This window comes from Cydia strobilella, chromosome 10, assembly GCF_947568885.1.
Source record: "Cydia strobilella chromosome 10, ilCydStro3.1, whole genome shotgun sequence".
NCBI lineage: Eukaryota > Metazoa > Arthropoda > Insecta > Lepidoptera > Tortricidae > Cydia > Cydia strobilella.
Window position 1 is genome coordinate 2,291,531 of NC_086050.1, and position 20,930 is coordinate 2,312,460.

The following is a 20,930-nucleotide window of genomic DNA, read 5'->3' on the forward strand; positions in this document are numbered from 1 at the left end:
ATTATCTTTCTTGGAAATTTCATTTGGACCTGTTGAATGCCAGGAACCCTCTAAAGAGTCTAAAGGTGTCATGTCATAAGTTGTTCTGCATGAAACACCAAGAATGATTAACTATTATGATATCAAACTCAAAGTAATAATACTAATAAAGTAATAATCATGCTGTCAAGTTAGATTAATATTTGTTACCTTTTGTCAATGAGGTTGTATTGTGTGATATTTTCAAAATAACATTACAGTAACATTGTAGTGTTAATATATTTGTGACACTCACATAAAGGATTGGCCCCATCTGTGCTTAACAGACATAATGTTTATGCAGCACAAGACTGCATCCACTTCAGGGTGCTTAGCCAACATGCCAATTGTTAAAACTGTAGCGTAGTATAGTCATCTCTCTCTATCACTCTTCTATATTAGTGCGACAGTGAGTCGCATTTTGTTCGCTACGGAGAGTAAACAATTGGCATGTTGGCTATGATTGCAGGTGTGGTTGATCCTCTATAGAGCTTTTATACTAAAAGTATTGTTTCCAATTTGAAGAAGTATAGTAAAGTGTTTAGGGCCATGTGATAGGTTTCCTGTCTTTTTTCGGTGGCGGACTGTCAGTTGCAGGTGTATCCTGAAACAATTGAAGGCTTAAGAGTCACCTGCAAGCCCGGCTGAATTTCACCTTCCCATAGAAACGGAGTTTTGTTCTCATTTTAAAACTATGTGTTGGATTGTAATGAAACTTTGCATGACTTTGCATTTACATGAGGTATATCTAGGTCTGTAATTAGTTTATATAGCTCCAGTTTATAAAACAAACGAAATAAAGCAAAAACAAGTTTTGTATGAAAAACTTAAATTAGCTGTATTTTTTTTACTATGGTATCTGAAGCTACATAAACTAATTACAGACATAGATATACCTTATCCTATTATAAGTACAAAAATTTAGATTAAGTTTCAACCCAGAAATAAAAGGCTTTTTTATTTTATTTTTTATTTTTATTATAAGTACAAGGTTTCAGAGCAAACTAGCTACTCGTTTAAAAATAAGAGCATAACTATGTTTGTATGGAGAACCGAGCTTGCCGGGAACCCTTAATTTCATATTTGACAGATATTGGTGCAAAATGATTTTTTGTGGAAAAAAGTAATATTTTGAATAAGCTTTAAATTACGGTGTCCTAGCCTAGGTCGGTAGTGACCCTGCCTACTGAGCTGGAGGTCCCAGGTTTATTTATTTGTGTGTTTACTATTGTCAACACAAATTAATTTAAAATTGCTCTGTGTGTATATCTTGCCATAATTTAAAATTATTTATTTGGTAATAATAGCTTTAATTCAAAACATTTAATACATATAAGTCATTGCAAGAGTGAATAGGAGTGTGAAACAAAATGTACTTACAGAGTCTATGGACATTTTCCTTTTTAAATAAGCATCTTTTTCCTTATTTTCTAATTTAATCCTTTTCATATGCCCACTTAACAAGTCTGGCGGTGGTTTGATTCTTTCAAAGTTATCTGAGTGCACAGATTTTCTTGTATTAAAGGCTGTATTTAGAGACACTTTCTGGAGTGCCGGCGGACTGACGGGTCGGGCTTTATTTAACACCTTTCCTCTTCCCGAGTCTCTATATCTTCTTTGACCATGGGGTACACAATACTGATGAAAAATGTGTAACAATTCATCTCTTGCCATATTTTCTAGGTTCGGGACCCTCAAATGTCGCTAGAATTGAAAAATAGATGTTTATTCACACAAAAGGCACACCGAATGCGCGGTAACTGTAAACAAAACTAGTGGTAAACTCCACCGTAGGTTACCTCGTGAAGTACGTATATTAATTGCTCGTTGGTTAATAATTCGGGATGTAGTAACATTTCACAAGGGACAGCCATATTCGAACGTCTTATAAATCATCGGAAAGTTTAATTAAAACATTTTTACCAAAATTCATTTTGGAGGCTTTTTAAATAACCTCAGCTGATAATGACAGCTGACATTTGAAGGGTGTTTATGAAGTTTGTAATAATAAAAAGAACATTTACTCCATATGAGCTTACAATATGTGTAATAAAAAAAACTGTAAAAAACCTTGACAAAATAAGAAACTTAAGGTTCATAATTATATTTTTAATTTTGAGCCAAAATTAGGCTTGATTTTGAGGAAGTTACGTAGCACAGCATTCTTCGTAAACAGTAAGTATGGTGCAGGTTTTTTTTTTTTCATTTTTTAAATGCACATTGGAAAATTTTAAATTGCATATTTTTCGGTAAACAACATTAACATTATTATGCTCCGTCTCACAAATTATGAACAGTCTCTGAAAAAAGTTTAAAAAAAGAACAAACTCTCGCCATAGCGTATTACTAGTCTAGTTGGCTATGGGTATTTTATTGGTTGGCTATGGTTTCTGTTTTCTGTCAGTTCGATTCAGTGCTGTCATGTGAAGCTTTGATTGTTTGCTTTACTTATTTCTAACGTTTTTATTTTGGACTCTTGAAGAAAGTTTAATTATAGATACCTTAAAATTAATTTAAACGTTATATTTTATCATAGCTACATGTGTGGCGTTCCTGCGTTAACTCCTCTTCTCTCTATCAGTTTTAAATCTTATTTTATTTTCGCATAAATAAATCACGCTAATCGTTAATAAATCTCGATGTTTGTTTGTGAATAAAATAAGTGTTTATCAGTGCGCGAGTGAAATACAAGAGCAGTCAAATGTTAATGGTTCCCGCGATAATTTCGATGTTAGAATCGGATCGGGACTTACGCGCGAGGAGGGACTATGTTGTTTATCAGTGCCTTAGCGATCGGGATGGTGACCGGCTTGCAGAATGCTACCACGGACGTTGCGGCGGTCAGTGACGTCACGGGGGCGCCGCGGCGCGAGATGGTGCTGGACGCGCCGAAGCTGGCGCCGCCGAGTCAGCTGGATAACGTGACGGTGCAGGATCGGCCGTCGATGTGGGACATGTATTTGAACCCGTGCGGTAAATGGCGGCCGATAAATCACATATTTTTCCAAGTGGCCAATGTTTTTTTTCTGCTGTCGTTCTTGGCGCCCCACACGCCGACAGGACTGATATGGTTGCGCGTGGCTCTGATCCTCGGGTGCACGTTTTCTGGGATCTGGGCGTGGAGCATCGAGTGCCATCTGGATGCTGTGCTGTGGAACAGTGCATTTGTAGCTATAAACTTTGTATATTTCTCGGTGCACTTCTATTTGATGAGGCCAATAAAGTTTCACAAAGACATTGAAGAGGTAAGAAACATTCAAGTATTCCTTATTTTAATTTTATACCAATTTAATAGTGCCTCTTTAAAACTTATAGTTTTTACTTCATTGGAAAACCAAAATTGAATTTTTGCTTTACTGGAACTGATATTTTGAAGGTAATTTTTATGCTGTAACAATCACAAGATTATATCTTCTTAACTTCAAAATATTTTGTAAAGAAACAAATCACATTCATTATTTTTCCATCCTGAAGTTTGAAGTATTATTTTAATTATTTAATTTATTACAGTCAAATTAAACCCCGTCATATCTTATCAGTGAAATGTGTTGAATTACATGTAAACACAGCTCCATATCAAACTACTGTCAGATACCTAACACAATTTTATCTTTGTTAGACCTTGATTTTTGCAATCTATGCATGAATTTCTTTACAATTCATGCTTAGACGCCACACTCCATACCACACTCTTTTTTTCTAAGTGTGCTACTAAGGGTATCCTGTCCAATTTCTTTGTCCAATGTTTATTGCGTCTCACTCTCTACATTGGACCAAGATATTGGACAGATGGAGTACCATCCTACATTTACCAAGCAGTTTCGATATAATTATTGTACTAGACATATCGACCATGATTACCTTTTGTATTGTTATCGAGCACCAGATATCCATATTCCATCCCATCCAGTTGATATATTTAAGTCTAGTGAAACTAACCATGAATCATTCAAAACTGTTATAAATATTGTACTTGTTTATTCTAACCCGCATTAAATTGTTTGCCTTATTTTTTTACTTTAAGACAAGTAAGTACAAGATCGAATGTATAAAATCGCCTACCTTAAAATATAAGTAATTTAAATATACTTGCATCAATAAAACTGACATGGAAGCGAAAACTACGACCTCAGAGCAATTTGACAAGAATTACAAAAGTAGTAGTAGTCCAAAGGTCACTGCTCTATGCACTCTTATCAGTACACCTACGTCGTTTAACTCTGTCAATTGTTTATGGGCATTGCATGCCAAATTACCTTATGTGCATTGATTGCCTGTGTAATGTGTATGTTTGTAATGTGATACGTCATGCTTGTGAGCACGATTTGTCGAGACTCGCGTAGATACCTATCTATGAATGTGATTAGAAAAGCTGTTTTCGCCAACGACGCCAAACAGCTAAATGATGTGGCTAAACCAACTGTCGTGGTACCGTATCTACGCGGTCAGAAATACCAAGTAGTCTTAAATAATAGGTTTTGGATTGGAACTAGGTATTGCAAAACAAGCAATTCAATTCCCAATTAGTGCTCAAACGGTGTTACAGCCCTCAAACGTGTACAGTATATGCTAACGATTTAATCTAGACCACAGAATAAATAATAGAACTAAGTACAGAAGGTTCACTCTCTAACAAAACGCGTCTATTATCATATCATATCATATATCATATTACGACAGATATGACCGCAAGTGCGAGAAGGCGAGGCGTCCGTTCCGTAGCGGTGCGCGGCAACTACTATGGCTATTGGCTAGACACCAAAATTGGTGTGGGGCGCATGTACTTGTAGCGACGCGACGAAATCGCGGAGTGAACCACGCCTGGCTAGACTATTCCTAAACAAACTGACTAGGTGCCTGTCATTTAATACTTACTTATTTTTTAGCATGTCCATTACTCGTATATTATTGATATTTAATTTTTTACAAACGATGAATTCAGAATGCATTCTCTATTTACGACTTAATACCTATCTTCTCAGCCCGCACGATTTCACAGTGCTATTCGGAAAATAGGGTGCTGGCACCCAAGTGACGAAGATTTTGGTAAATAGATGGGGAACTATATTTTCCCATCAAACTACCCAAATAATCGTTTAATACATTTCAGCTACTCTTTGGCTGCTTTCCTTCTCTACTGGTATTTGGTCTGGAGCGTTGAACGTTAAAGCTGATGTCTTCTATAAGAATGATATTTTCGATAAACAATGGGTTCTAGATAAAAATGCAATATCTTTATAATTTCTTCGTCTTTCACGAAAAATCCACAACATTATTCAATCCTATTGCCCACTAAACCACTACCTCTACAAGTCCACTTCACTTTATCTCCAATACGTCTGGTTCTGACACAGAGTTACGCCTCCAGAATGAAACATGTTTTCGGAAAGCGATAGATGGAGCACGTGCTCCCGCGAGTGTGTAGCGAGTTAATGGCGAATTAGGTATTCAATAACAGCGCTGGATCTAGATTTACGTCCGCTCAGGGAAAGGGGGATGAAAGAGGATTTATAGAAGTTTAAGTACTATAAGATAATTGCCTAGCACTGGAGTGCCACTTTCAGATATTGTTGAGCTTGAGCTCTGGCGGTCTAGCATAAGTTGCGTTCTCGCGCGCGAGTCCATACTTGAAGTCGCGCTAGATGTATGGAGTAGCGCGCGAGAACGCAACTCATGCTAGCAGGTCTGGTATGTAGCAAGCATTGTGAGACGTAAGAAGACGGCCTAGTTCGAACAAGGCCTAGTTTTCTCGGGCTGGAAGAACTTATTGTGTACGCTTTAAACCTACACACTTCTTTAGGATGGAACTGAGAAAATGCTACTTTACTGGGGAAAAGTACAATTCTACGATTAATAAAAGACCTGCAGGTTGGTCAGCAGTTTGTACATACTTTACCATCAATTTGCCACGTACTACGATTATAATAAACTTTTACTCCCCATTTCCTGTAATAAATCGGCTAAAAAATAGTTTAAAAGAAAAAACAATCATGAAAAAACTGCGTTGAAAACCCGCCGATCGGGACTTTATAAGTCCCGATCAAATAAAGGAATGGCCGAGTGAAACCTAAATTGCGTAAAGGAAATTAGTGGCCAACTAAAGTAACTTTATACTAGAGTTTGTAAGAGATGTCGCTGAGGCGATAAAAGTTGGACTGCCCGTGGCCTTTGAGAATAAACCGATGCCGCTTTCATCTGATAAATTTCTTGGTGACTAGTGATTTCTGTGGCAGTTTTCGGTTGTGTGTTTTTACGATTTGTAAGTTTTTACTTTTGTTGGTGTCGTAGAAATCAGAATCTCATCTTTCACTCTATAGGTATATTAGGTATAACTAAACTAAACCAAATTATAACTTGGAGCGTTCCAACCTTGTTCCAACCATACTTTGGATGTCATCCAACCATACTTTGACGATCTTTAAATATTATTTTAAAAAACGGTATTTCACTATAAAACGAAATGTGTATATGCTAATTATTGAGAACGAAATCCTAAAGTACCTATGTAGTATGTATTCTATGATGACAATTCAAGTGATTCTTTTGGTCCTTTCGTTTCATCACAAACCTAGGTATTTCGTTTGTCAAATGGTTACTAATGGGTACATATGTAGCCCTCAGCGGCAAAATGCGCCTATCTCTAAAGGAAACACGTCGGGTTACAGCATCAATAATTCCGTGGACCGAATGATGTTGTAAATAAACAAACCCTCGATAAAGTTAGTTGAATTTATCCGTTATCCAGGGAATAAACACGCGGTAACAGTTTGGGATCAATCTGTAAGTTAAGTTTAAGTACTCGTCTGGCCGATCGTTCGGGCTAGTTTATTTCGCTTACATCGTCTAGGAAGAGAAACATTTGGATTTTGGATGCATACTAGGAGTTTCGACAGTAAAATAAGACAGGCGTAGTCCTTTTCAAAATGTATTTAAAATACTTACACATCCTGACGTTTTGAGACTATTTCAGCACTCGTGTTTGCAGGGCAGGTTGTCAAACCTGTGACCACGTTCTATTTACATACCGCTGTGAACGCCTTCGTAGGATTCAGTATGTCATTCAAGAAGCATAGCTTATGCCTGTGTCATGTCCATCCACCATAACAACATTGAATCTCCACCATAGACATACCTAGTATAGTAGTTATAGACATGAAACCGAGCGACCAGGGGTACCTAAGAGGAAGACATATTCATGTATTGACAGGTTAATGTATGGCAGCATAATCCTTTTTCTCTTTCACTCTTATAAATTTCGGTATTTCGCCATCGCCTCCTACCTATGCTGCCATAACCCGACCATGAAAAAAAAACCCGGTCGGTGATAAGGACAAAGCATGGCACTATTTTCTCTTTCCTCTTATAGAAATCGCAATAAGACTATCTTTCTCTATCAAAGAGTGTCAGGCCCTTGATCTCCACCTAAATAAATTATTTTATCATAATGGGAGATAGGATAGGCGACCATTTTGTTACAACCTATTTAGTAGAGAATCACTGATTTCAAGCCAGGCAACGTGTGGCGTGTTAGTGTGTGTGTGGCGTCGGAGGTAAATTAAAAACTTATTTTACGCGATTAAGTCCCGTCGTTGTGAATAATAATGAGTGTTGAAGAAGTTTACGGTTCCTTCTCAAGCTTACTGTTTTACAATATTTTAAAATCTATTAATTGCCGCTATTATCCTCTCACTCGGCCCATCAACCACTCGATATGGCAACCCATTGCATCACAAGCACTCTCAAGTTAAAAGCATTCTGTAATGGTCCCGTTATCGATCCTAACTACTAATTGGTTTTCTATCTAATCCTTTATCAGTCTGCTACAAATTATCCCTTGTCGACGTTTAATAATAAATTAATCATTCCTTCCTTTGTAAGTAGCTATTCTGAATAAGATTTAGAACATATTTAGGCAGGTTTACTGGTCTAGTTTCTTGCTGTGTTACAACTTCTTACGCAATTGGGCTTGAGCTTGACATTTATGATGCAATTCAAGTCTATAATTCATACTAGGTATTGTACTACTGGTTTGTATACGATGTAATAATAAAAGGAATAAGTTATTATCTGATTTATTACTCTAGGAAACCTGTAAAATATGTAATTCAGCAATAGTTTCCTATTTTTCTTCAATGTTGTAACACAGTTTAAGCTTGCAAACTCCGTACGGTTTAAGCTCTTAAACTCTTTATGCAATAAACACCAACCTACAAACTTAAAAAGTTAAGGGAAACCAAGAATCTCCTCGGAACGATGTTTTGCTGTTTTTTTGCCTTGATTTCTTTAGCTTTTCACGCTTTTAAAGCTGAATTTTCGCTACCCCGTTGCATGTTCCAAATCCGCGAGTACCTCACGGCATTTGCATGAGTTAAAAACTGCTATTTCCCCACTTAGACAGATTGCTTGGGCTTCTAAAAATAGGCCGTTTGTGGTGGTTAGTTTTAGGATAATATTGATTGCACTTGCCGCAACTCACTTGATTTCAAGTGCAGTACAAACCCTCTACGGGATGTGCCGGGGTTAAAGGGGTAGGTTATTGACCCTTGATGTGAGAAGAGAGGTGTAACGGGTATAGCAGCAGGCATTTTTCACTGCTTAATTCAATGGTGATCTCTCAATATTATACGGTGCATTTTTGAGCTTACAATATGTAACTTTCTCGAAAAAACCGTATGCTAATTGACTCCATTTTGGAGATAATCAATCTCTCTGCATAGCCTTATCCCATTTCACTTGGGGTCGGCTCTCCTCGTCCTTGTTCACCAGTTACGTCGGTTCTGGGTCGTCGAGTCATTTGGGCTTTCTTCAGGTCACTGTTGGTGACGGATATCCAAGGGGGGTTTGGAGATAATGAATGGCTTATTTTTATCTGATATGGCCCCTACGAACGTGTACACTTGCCTTAGGGCCTGTTTACACATTGATTAGTGTTTAGTATGAGTTTATAAATTTGCTACTAAACGCAAGAACTCGGACAATGGATATTCTAAATGTCATTGATATATCAGTTTATTGCTTTTTACGAAAAAAAAAAACTTACTATGCGGCATAGTTAATTTTTTTTTCGGCATAGTCTATGCCATTTAGTTTCCAGAGATGTACTTAGCGTTACCCCGAAGTTAAGAACTGAATCGAAGGCAAACTGAATCGCTGCCGCTGTCCATTGCAGCTGTGACATGATTTATGAACGACATTAATGACGTCTTCAGTTTAAACATTTGTCAACATCTTAGTTACAGTTGACGTCCAAGATATGTTTACACTTTTGCACTTTACTCCTTTGTGATGAGGCGAAAAATGTAAAAATATCTTACGTTACGTGTAACATACAGTTCAGAATTGTTTATTATGGAAATAAAAGTCGTGTATTTAAATCGACAAGCAGAATATACGCATTTGTTTTAATTATGAAACATAACTGCACGGGTTTGGGTTTGTCAAGTCCCCTGGGAAAACCTGTAAATAAAAATTGTGACGTTCATTACAATTTGCGGATTTTATTTCGAATACAAAACGGATATTTATGTTCAGAAAAAGGAGGGCCATGATGAAAAACTTTGCTGTAAATAATAGTTTATTCATTGAAAGGCGTCATAAGCGTACACTTGGCAGTCTACAATCCTTTCTGATTGGGTTAGTGGGGCACAGGGGTGAACGCCCCCAAACGTCACACTCGCAGGGAATCGCGTCACCTATTTATACGATTACGCAGGCTTCACAGAAAAAGAAGTTTACAGCAATACAAAAAAAAACTACTCAAATAAGATTGCTGCAGATATTTGCACGCTTCATATTGCGAGATATTATAGCAAGAAGCAAAGCAAGTGACTGTACTGTATTACTGCGGAATTGAGGCTACAGTCCACTCATAAATCTCATAATAGATACAGGTCTATTTGGATAAGTTTTATCTCCTTTTATATAAAACTTAGCAAACCTGTGTTGAATTTTGCCTCTTTCTAGTTAATAACGTATATGCGGAGTGAAATCTGGACAAAGTTTTGAATATGTAAAAAGTAAACAAAAAATTAAACTGGATTTATATCTAACTGCCAATTTAAAGTCTATACATATATCTGTCAAATTGTGAGTTCACTGTGATAACGACTCAACGAACTACCTAAGTATTTTTCACTTTTACTTTTTATAAGCTTACAGAGCCACTAGTTATATGTATGAGATGAGCAGCACGCCTGCTCAGGTCGTTATTTCAATTCCTCTTCAACCACAATAGACAAAATTTCAGCCCAGACAATCTAAAGTTAGGAAGTTTCCGCGGCTTCGTCGCACAATTGTGCTTTTCCAGCTTGTTCTGTTCCATCTTGTTATCTGCATACAATTCTATGGCTGCATGTTGACTTTCACGTGTCTTGGACACAATTCTGTGGCTGCACGTTGAGTTTTAGATATATGTATATTAGATCTTAGCTAAGTAGGCCAACTGAACTCAATTGATATTTGACTCTACAATGTGTGTGAAACATTTGTTAAATATCTGACGGAGATTTTTTTAGAATATTTCTTCAATTTCCAAGAAGTAGTAGGTGAACAAATTCCAAATATCCCAATCGTAACAAGGCCCAAGGTGTTTGCGGGTAAAACTATCGATTTTATGCAAAGGCGATGCACGCCAATGCCAATATTGTCTGTTGGTCCCGTTCCGTGGATATTGTGATTGGGATCATCCGACTTGGCTCTCAACCTGTGTCGTATCGAATGTCTATCACAACCTTATTATATGAATGGAATATTCTTCCAGAGCGTGATGCCTATGCCGGTTCGCGCTTTTTCTAAACATTTTTAGAAGGTGAGAAAAGTCTTACCTTCTAAAGGCTTCTTCAGGTCTTCCTTTGCTTATAGTTGTCTCTTTGACAACTAAGCAAAGGCTTAGTTGTCAAATCTACATTGACAGGCTAGTTCAAAGCTAGGAATATAAGTCCTTATCGGGAATCGGGGCTATAACAGGGACCCCTATTTCCTGCCATCAATTTCTTTTTTTAGGGTTCCGTATCCAAAGGGTAAAAACGGGACCCTATTACTAAGACTCCGTTGTCCGCCTGTCCGTCTGTCTGTCACCAAGCTGTATCTCATGAACCGTGATAGCTAGACAGTTGAAATTTTCACAGATGATGTATTTCTGTTGCCGCTATAACAACAAATAGCCTTTTTGGCACAGACATCAGCTGAGCCACCTTCCCTTTCAATTAGTTTGTAAGCATTATCGTGTACTTTTATTATGTACCTATGTTACAACTTCTTGAATAAACGTCTTTTATTATTATTATTATTAAATACTAAAAAGTACGGAACCCTCGGTGCGCGAGCCCGACTCGCACTTGGCCGGTTTTTTTATTTTAGGAAGATTCAAACTGCATATTTGCATCGACATAAGTAGGTATGGTTAAATTGTGTGTTTCTCATGCGCACCCATTTATTTTTATGTAACCCAGAAGTGCTAAGGACTACAGATTGGAAACTGCCCCATTTTAGTAATCTATGGTTTCAGTCTTCTCTAGAGTGGGGTTCCTTGCACTCTACGCTGTTGCGCCCTGAAGCAATTTGCCTGCCCTAGTTCCGCCACTTACAAGCTCACATCTGATTGAACCATATACTATCAAATTGAATCGGACCACCCTAAGTTTTCATGCCAAGTGATAGCGATACGTCAAGTATGGCGCTCCTGTGGGATATGTACGCATTCTCATTTCAAAATCTGTGCAAACATAGCGTGGTCGGAGGCTAGATTATTGCGACTTAATTGGGAGCCAATAATCATCAATAAAAATATAAAATTGCAAGAGGAATCAACAGAAATCGGAATTGCAAAGTTTATTTTCTACATCCGTATAGAAATGAAAAATCTCCATTGGCCTAATCGTTTTCTTGAGTCTGGTATCTAAAAGTCAAAGTTCACAGTAAATGTTATTACCTTAAAGGCGCGAATGTGAATTTTACGTGCACAGCGGTCTGGGAGTCGATAAAATAAGATTGATGGAGTGCGCTTCCCAGCTTCCACTTGTAACTATCTCACCATTTGGGGCACTTGCCCGGTTAACTGATGTGGACTACTTATTTACCCGTAAATGGGTGTTCGCTGTATTTGGTTTACCATCCAAACTTCGTACTTGCCTCGTTCAAAATTAGTAGACACGATCCGTTTTGGTATTGGTATTGCCATGAAATCGGTATTTTGAGCAATACACAATAACACTAGGCTTAAATAAAACCCAATATTTCTAGAATAGCATTTCATTGTTTTTACCTTTTTTTTTATTTATTTTTTTATTATTTTACTGGACCTTTATACTGTTGTACATATCGGCCCTAAGTTGTTTTTACCTTAAATTCCGGAATTTAAGGTAAAAACAATGAAATGAAATCGCTTCAGCATCAGATTATTGAAACTTAGGGATAAGCTAAGTCATCTTTTAACAGCTTTAGCGTACTCAGCTCTGGTTTTACCCACTTCTCGTCCAGTTAACTGGAAATCAACCGTGTTTAACACGAAATAAAGTATACTTTTCAAAAAGGAGCATTAGCAGTCGATTTTAACTTCGAAAGGTGTGAATCACCTGCAAATGCGAATCCTTACCACAAACTCACAGCCACTCCACTTAGTTTTTTCAGCGTCTAAATTTACTGACGGCCGGAGGGATCGAGTTTTTTTTCTTGTACCTGCTCGTGTATTTTTAATACCTGTGCAAAGTTTATCGCACGTCACGTCGTCATTTTACAGCTTATATACCTTTAAAAGCAACCTTATCGTTTTCCCCACAGGGAGTTAGTCGCCAACGCAATTACTCTTGGCGCCTCGACCCCCTTTACTCGGGGTAAGGTAAAGGCTACCTGCTAAATACTAGTTAACTTACAGAAACGCGTATTCGCCTCTCTGTTTTGTGTTGAAATTGAACTTTACCTCGATCAGAACAAGGTGACTTTTACATTTGTATTATTGAATAAAATACATTTTGTTTGTAGTTATGCCTTCAGGCGACTATGCAGGTCTGATCCGGATCATTGAACAGAAAACATAATCATCAGTATCAACACATAATATCTATATGTTTTGTTTCTCACATTAACAAATCGTTAGCGTAAATGTGCCCTTGTACGTTTGCTCTTTTTGAAGATTATATGTTAAATAAAAACATCATTAACAAACGCATATTTCACCGCGTATTGAAATTGAATCGCTATTAGAGGTGTCGTGGTGGTGGCACAACCGAGTGCCACTAAAAGTTTCCTATTCACGGCAAATTCGGCCCAAACTCTATTACGGTGTACGTGAAATATGACAATTTTTAGGGAGGCGCCGTTTGGTAATAGAGTGCTGTATCGTGGACGGTTCTTTTATTGGACGAGGAATGGCGGTGTCGTTTGACACGACAATTATTAATAAGTACCTAAGTTGCCGTCATTTTGTCGTTGTCATTTAAAATTAACTCCATACTTATATGCCGACGATACTAGTATAATATTCAGATCTCACTCATATAATTTACTACAGAAGTTGACAAAACGTAATTGGAATAACATATGTAATTGGTTTGATGCTAATGGTTTAAAGTTAAATTATGAAAAAAGTTTTTATATGATTTTTAGACGAGCCGTGAACTCTGATGATGTCATCCTGGATTTGCCCATAAATAAAACAGATTCCACACGTTTTTTAGGCATCGAGTTAGATACACACCTGAAATGGCATAATCACATGGCAGTATCACAAAAACTTGCAAAAGCCTGTTACTCATTAAAAACTATGGCAAAAGTCGTTGATGTAAATACATAAATGATTTATTTTTCATACGTAGAAAGTCTAATCAAATATGCTATTGATGTATGGGGAAATAGTACTAGTGTAAACAAAATACTACTAATACAAAAAAAATGCATTAGAATTATAGAAAAACGTTTTCCTATTACACATAGACATCTATTCACGAAGCATGGTATAAATACCGTCATTGGTATGTACATTTATCAGGTTGCCAGACATATTTACAGAAATAAAAGCTCATACAAATTGGTAAACCAAACTCAAAGTTACTCGTTAAGACGAAATCTCCATCTAGCACTAATTTTGTTCAGTTCAAAAAAAGCATCAATTATTCAGCAATAAAAGTATTTAACCATCTACCAGATGAAATTAAAGAGTCTGAAGACCTGAGAATATTCTCCAAGAATCTTAAAAGCTATTTGGCTACGAGGCCTTTCTACAGTCTCGATGAGTATTTTGTTAAATTGTATGACTAAATAGTGCTTTTGACATTTTATAAAATATGTTTATATAGTTATTAAATAGCTTTACTTTATTATTACTTCATCTGTTTTTAAGTGTATATTTATCATTAATTGTGTAAAATCTAATTATCAATATTATTAAATGTGACATCTTTACGTTAGTTAGGACATTGATCAGCCTTTTGTACATTTATGTTATTCAGAATTTCATTTTGAATGTTATGCATGATTTAGGCTAAGTTATAACATTTAAAACTTTCGCGGTTTAAACACATATTAAATCACATTTAGAAACGGGTCTATCGCGAATTTATTTTGTTACCTTTATTTACCGACGTTTGGACACAGGTTTCACTGGTCGTGGTCGCGGCTAACTGACGTCCCAGCAAGTTAGGCTAAGTTATTTTATTGTATACAATTTTGCATGATACTTGTATCTTAAGAAAGCAAATAAAGAACTGAAACTGAAATCATATTATACGTAACTACGTAACTAACAATAAGACATACAAAATAACTAACTAGTTATTTTGTATGTCTTATACCCCAATATAGATCCTTTAGGTACACCAGCAGGTGTTGGTTATGAGCTTGTGATTTTCTGACACAATGTGACTAAATTTCCTTTCTTTTCTCCCATCAGCCCATCACAAAGAACATTTGTCATTCCTTTGTAGGTAGGTAGGTAGGTACTTCTCATACGGCCGTATGTCCCTTACAACATTTGAAATTTCCACCGTCGATTCGTTGTCACATGTGCCATATTACCAGTATTATCTATTTCACTCTTCATACTTAAGTGAAAAAGCTTACTACAACTGTTTTACTACTTCTTCTGCAGTAATCAGTTTATTGTTTAATTGTCGATTCAAGCTGCAATATCGGGTTCATGGGCTTCGATGAAAGAGCATTGTTCCCTTTGTTTTAGGTCATAGTCATTTAATACCTTCCCACCTTTTTCAGGTTCTTTGTTTGCATTCTGTGGCAGATCGTTCATTATGTAACGGATTTATAGCTGTTGCTTTTTTCCAACACAGTAATAGTTGGCTAAATAAGGCTGGTAGCTTTATATGGAGTTTCTTTCTAGAGCAGTCATAGGTATAATTAGATCCAGGTTGTCCAGCGGCAGATCAGATTAAAAAAACTAGGGGCCATTTCTTTATTTGTGTCTTGTGGCGATGGCGGGATGAACTGGACTCCTTTTTGAAGGAGTGGCCTGCAGACACACCATCGGAAAGAAATCTGTGGAGAAATAGGGGGGAGGCCTTTGCCTAGCAGTGGGACACGTAAGGCTCCAAATAATAATAAAAATAAAAACAAAGTATTTATTTTTCTGAAAAGAAGATAATTATGTATTTCATTTTTGGAAAATGTCATTTTCAAGATGTCGACCTTCGCTGTGTACGCACTCCTCCTACCTTTACCGCATATTCCGAAATTAATGCAAAACTTACGTCTTGCGGTCTAGGTACTAAGTGACAATCTTTGGTAAGATATGGATCAATAGCATATGCACGCTGCTCTGCTGGCCAACGATCCATTGTTACTGATCCGCAACACCCACGAAACTAAAACATCCTCTCCCTCCTCCCTCTCGCATTTCGCGTTCTAAAATTATTTCATTTTAAAAATGGGAAATCTGTCGCTGGATAGGATACCCTGTATATTTCATTAGTGACCAATTGACCATGTTACATATTTGCAGTAGAATTCGTGAGTTTGTTTGTATGTATTCTGATAGGTATACAGCAGCCCTCCATTAAAATGATTAAAAGGTGCTGCTAGAGTGCCGAGAGTTGCATGATTCGTTTAGCAGAAATAGCAGAATCAAAATTTAAATATTAACAATATTTTTACCTAACACAAATCATTCCTGTGAGCTCCTCGTGACTTAATGTTATAAATTTTGCGATAAACCTGGCATAAAATCTGCATGTCCTATCGTTATCTATTGTAATGGACAAAAATTGCACGTTATTAATAAATGCTATTGTTTTATGTTTCAATGGTCACATTTCTGCATCTATCAATGCAGTAGGGTAGGGCTGTCTCTTCTCATTTATATATGAAACGTACGCGTACGGCGCGGCACTAACGGCAACCCGGCCAGTAACTGAAAATGGAGAGAATAATTGCGTTAAATTGCACGTGATATTTACTACAGCACACAGGTACTGCAACATAAATATTTCGTATAGGACTACTAACTACTTGCTACTACTAAACTATAACAGTAGTACTGCATTCAAACATTTGGATAAAGTGGAAAAGTGAAACCGCTTGGTACAAATCTTATGTTACCGATGTCTGTGTAGGACTTGTAACCACTTTGAGATTGATTCAGAAGGGGCTGAAAGCTGATACCACTTTAATGGTGAGAGGGGGACACATTTCCAATACAAATATCTTATGTTATGAGTCGACCAGTACGATCATCATCATAACAGCCCTTTATCGCCCACTGCTGAGCATAGGCCTCTCTTCCAGTACGCCACTTGTCCCGGTCCTGGGCTAATCTCATCCAGAAGTGACCCGCAATCTTCCGGATGTCGTCAACCCAACGAGCCAACGGACGCCAGGGGCTTCTTTCATTCGAAAGCGGCCACCATTCCGTTAACATTTTAGTCCACCTGCCATCACTCTGCCTAGCAACATGTCCCGCCCAACTCCATTTTAGTTTGGTAATGGCGAAACCAACGTCTTGCGCCTTGGTGCGTCGACGGATCTCGACATTCCTTACTCGATCTTGAAGCATGAAGCTTGATACCAGTACAAAGTACAACTAAAGATTAATCGAATTGTAACAAGATAAATGTTCCTTTTTCGACAACTAGAACGATTTGTGTAATTTCGGAATTTTCTGATTGAAATCTCACACAAATGTAAATATGTAATGTACATTAGGTACGCGTAAATTACGGTTACGGTAAGGCAGCCTTGTCACCGTTTGTTATACTCGTTAGCTGACCTTATTGCGCCCAAGTGTCAAACTGCCTTGTTACGTAAATACGTAGGCTGTTTGCATTTCGCTAGGTTTGTCAAATCATTTTCAACACTGGGCTGGGAGGTGAGGTTTTTAGCATTAGAAAAAGGGTAAACAACAAAACAATTTTGACGTGTATTTTTTTTTCAAAAAACACTTAATTTTGAAAAATATATATATATATACAGGGTGACCTTAGCCATTCGACAAACCCTGAAATCCCACGTAGGGTTACTTCTCAGGAATGCTCTAACGTTAATATTTTTTTAATTAGAACAAAAGATAAAAAAATAAATTTTCAAACAAAACTTATTTCCAATAATCGACAACTAAAAGAAACATACTGTATTAATCAGTGGCAGTGCTTTTGACAATTTGTTCGAAAACGTGCGGCAATGATGACAAGATTGTTTACCATTTTTCTAATGCAAAAAAACGAGGTATAGTTTTTCAAAGTTCGTGTATTTATTAAGTTTATTATTGTCCGTAATTTCGCGATCCTCCTACAGTTTCCCGCTTCGCTGTAAACATTTCTAATTGGAATCCAATTAATTAGTTTCAAATGTCAACAAGCAATTGCTTCGTCCAATTGTCTGTTGCTGGAGGGTATAATAAAGGTTTATTAACAAGTCTGTGCTGAAATTAACCATATGACACTTTGCTGGGTGTATTATGATATAAGTAGTAAAGTAGTATATTAAATAACTGATAGTAGGTGTAAATTGCTCGCAAGGTGATTATTTTTTACATTACTTTATGTAATAATGTTTAGTTGGATTAAATATAACTTTATGTTCAGAAGTAAATAACTGTCTAAGGCCTGATTTTCAGACCTCAAAGAAAATTGACGTTTGAAAAATTGAGACAGCTCCGACTTGTGCGTTATTTGAATATCAATCGTTTTTCATGTGCATAAGAAAATAACAAAGGTATATTATATCACATAACAGCATGTATTTGTTTGATCATTGAATAATTGTGGCTTTCCATCAGAGAAGGGTCCTTATGCTTCATGTCGATAAAGACCTTTCCATCAGAAAAGGGCCCTTATTATAATGTGCACTTGGAGCAAGAGCATGTGTGGTCCTTATGCACATGGAGTTTCTCTGATGGAAAGCCATAATTAGCCTTAAGAATAATGTTAACTGTCAATTCTTAAACCTCATTGCGTAAATATAAGGTCCTCCTATGGTCAGATTGGTCAGTTAAGCGTGTAACTCTTATTACAAGTTCTTCCTCTTAGTGTAAAGGCCTGAGTGGACGCTCGAAGCGGAGCGTTCGGCGGGGCGTGCAGCGTGGCGTCGGGCTCACAACTACCATAGAGTAACTTATACTAGAGCGGTACTGTCATAGTAAATTTTGTAACCCCAGTAAATTCACTGCCATCTGTTGACACACTTTAAAACTGAAAATAAATATTTATAAAAATACGATATAATGTATTTAAATATAGATAAATGATTTTTTTTATTTGCATTAATTATTTTTATGATTTTGACCCGCATGTTCTTTCACTGATATGCGTTAAAATTGTTAAATAACAAACGAAACCGTCAACGCCATCTATACGACTGTAGGCCAAAACTAGTAGCGCCCTCTGAACGAGAATCAAATTTTCTTGATTTTCGAGGCACGTTTTTTCCTTAGACTGTATCCATCTATTACGGAGTTATATCTATCTTTGCAACTACTCACAAGTGATTTGAGCATAAGGCCTGCTCCTATACGTTTGCATTTATTAAACATACACGCCGCACGCCCCGCCCCGCTGCACGCCCAACTCGAGCGTCCACTAAGGAAAAACCAAGAAATTTCCCATGAGAATCAGATATATCATACCTATATCGGTTGTAATCGGTGGCTCGACCATTGCCTAGTTACAGAATCCGCTAGTAAATTGGTAGAAAACATAAAAATTCACCACGACATCTTTTGGTCAGACCATTTTCCAATGGAGCTACAATGTAACATAGATATAATTAGACCTAGGAAATTAATGTCATCTTTTGTACAAAACAATGTTATATGGGGAAATAGAAATGCCATTGAGATAGATAAATATAGGGAGTTATGTCAAGGGTCACTTAGGCAAATAGAGTTTCCTCAGGAGCTTAGTAGCTGTTGTGATAAAATGTGTGACAATCCTGACCATAGGCAAGTGATAGATTCCCTGTATAAAAGAATAATTAAGTCCCTGTCCGATGCTGCTAGTGATGGCCGTGACGCCGTGAGAAGTGTTCGCGGTAGGAGTAAAGCCGGCTGGAGTGAACATATCAAGGGGGCGCACTCGGAGGCTCGTCGAAGCTTTCTCAACTGGGTAAGTTATGGTAGGCCAAGCTCTGGTCCGCTATACGATGAAATGGTTAGAACCAAAAAATGTTTTAAGAGTAACTTAAAGTACCATCAGAATAACGAGGAACAAACAAGAATGGACAAACTCGTTAATTCTCATAAAGAAAAGAATTTCAAAACTTTTTGGAAAGAGACGAACAATTTGAAGCCTAAGGCGAGCCTCCCGGTGTGCGTGAGTGGCTGTGATAATCATAAAGACATAGCCAACATGTTTCAAAATCATTTTAGGATAAAGCCGAGACTGGCCAGTGATGTGCAGGGTCTTGGTGCTGCAGCCGACGTTGCGAGTAACCCCATTCTTATTACAGCTAAAGATGTTGCCTCTGTAATTAATAAAATGACTCGGGGAAAATCTCCAGGGCACGACGGGCTGAGCATCGAGCACCTGCAGCACGCTGGCCATCACATCCATAGGCTGTTGGCTATGCTTTTTACCCTTGGCTTGAGACACTCCTACTTACCAGACGAGTTTCTGAAAACGATTGTTGTACCGATAGTAAAAAATAGAACCGGCGATGTATCTGACATTGATAATTATAGGCCAATCTCTTTGGCAACAATTGCAGCGAAGGTTCTTGACGGTGTGCTTGAGCGTCACCTCAGTAGATACGCAGTGTTAGATGATAGACAATTCGGTTTTCGTGCTGGTCTGTCTACTGAGAGTGCTATTCTGGTTCTGAAGCACACCGTCAGGTACTACACTGACAGGAGAACCCCCGTGTGCGCTGCTTTTCTCGATCTTTCGAAGGCCTTCGACCTAGTGTCATATGAAAAACTATGGGAGAAGCTGCAGAAGGCGGGTCTTCCTCAAGAACTGATAAGACTGTTAAAATATTGGTACAACAATCAGTATAATTTTGTGAGGTGGGGGATGTCGGTATCGGATGGTTATAGAGCTCAGTGTGGAGTAAGGCAAGGGGGACTTACATCTCCACTACTGTTTAACATTTATGTTAACCAGCTGATTGTCGAGCTCAGCAGCACCATGGTTGGCTGTTCGATCGGTGGTAAAATGGTAAATAACATAAGTTACGCTGACGACATGGTGCTGTTGAGCCCGTCGATCAGTGCTATGAACAAATTGTTAAAGGTGTGTGACACGTATGCGGAGTCTCACGGGCTCATCTATAATATTAAAAAAAGTGAGATACTCATCTTCCGAGCTGGTAACAAGACCCTACCAATAGTTGAGCCGGTGACACTCGGCGGCGTGGCCTTGAACAGAGTATCCAGTTTTAAATACCTGGGACATGTAATCACCGAGGATCTAAAGGACGATGCGGATATTGAGAGGGAACGCAGGGCACTGGCAGTAAGAGCTAATATGTTGATTCGC

At 37.7% G+C, this 20,930-nt stretch overlaps 1 protein-coding gene across 3 annotated transcripts in view; it reads left to right on the forward strand.

Annotated features, from left to right (window-relative positions):
* The first annotated feature begins 2,406 nt into the window (after positions 1-2,406).
* Positions 2,407-20,930, forward strand: part of LOC134744619 (blood vessel epicardial substance-like) — a 78,260-nt gene continuing 59,736 nt past the window's right edge. For all 3 annotated transcript variants that reach the window (XR_010128100.1, XM_063678496.1, XM_063678495.1), the window contains exon 1: positions 2,407-3,263. Coding sequence is in view for 2 of the 3 variants with exons in the window: in XM_063678496.1 (XP_063534566.1) it covers positions 2,787-3,263 (477 nt within the window). In the remaining variant the exon portion in view is untranslated. The remainder of the gene's footprint in view (positions 3,264-20,930) is intronic.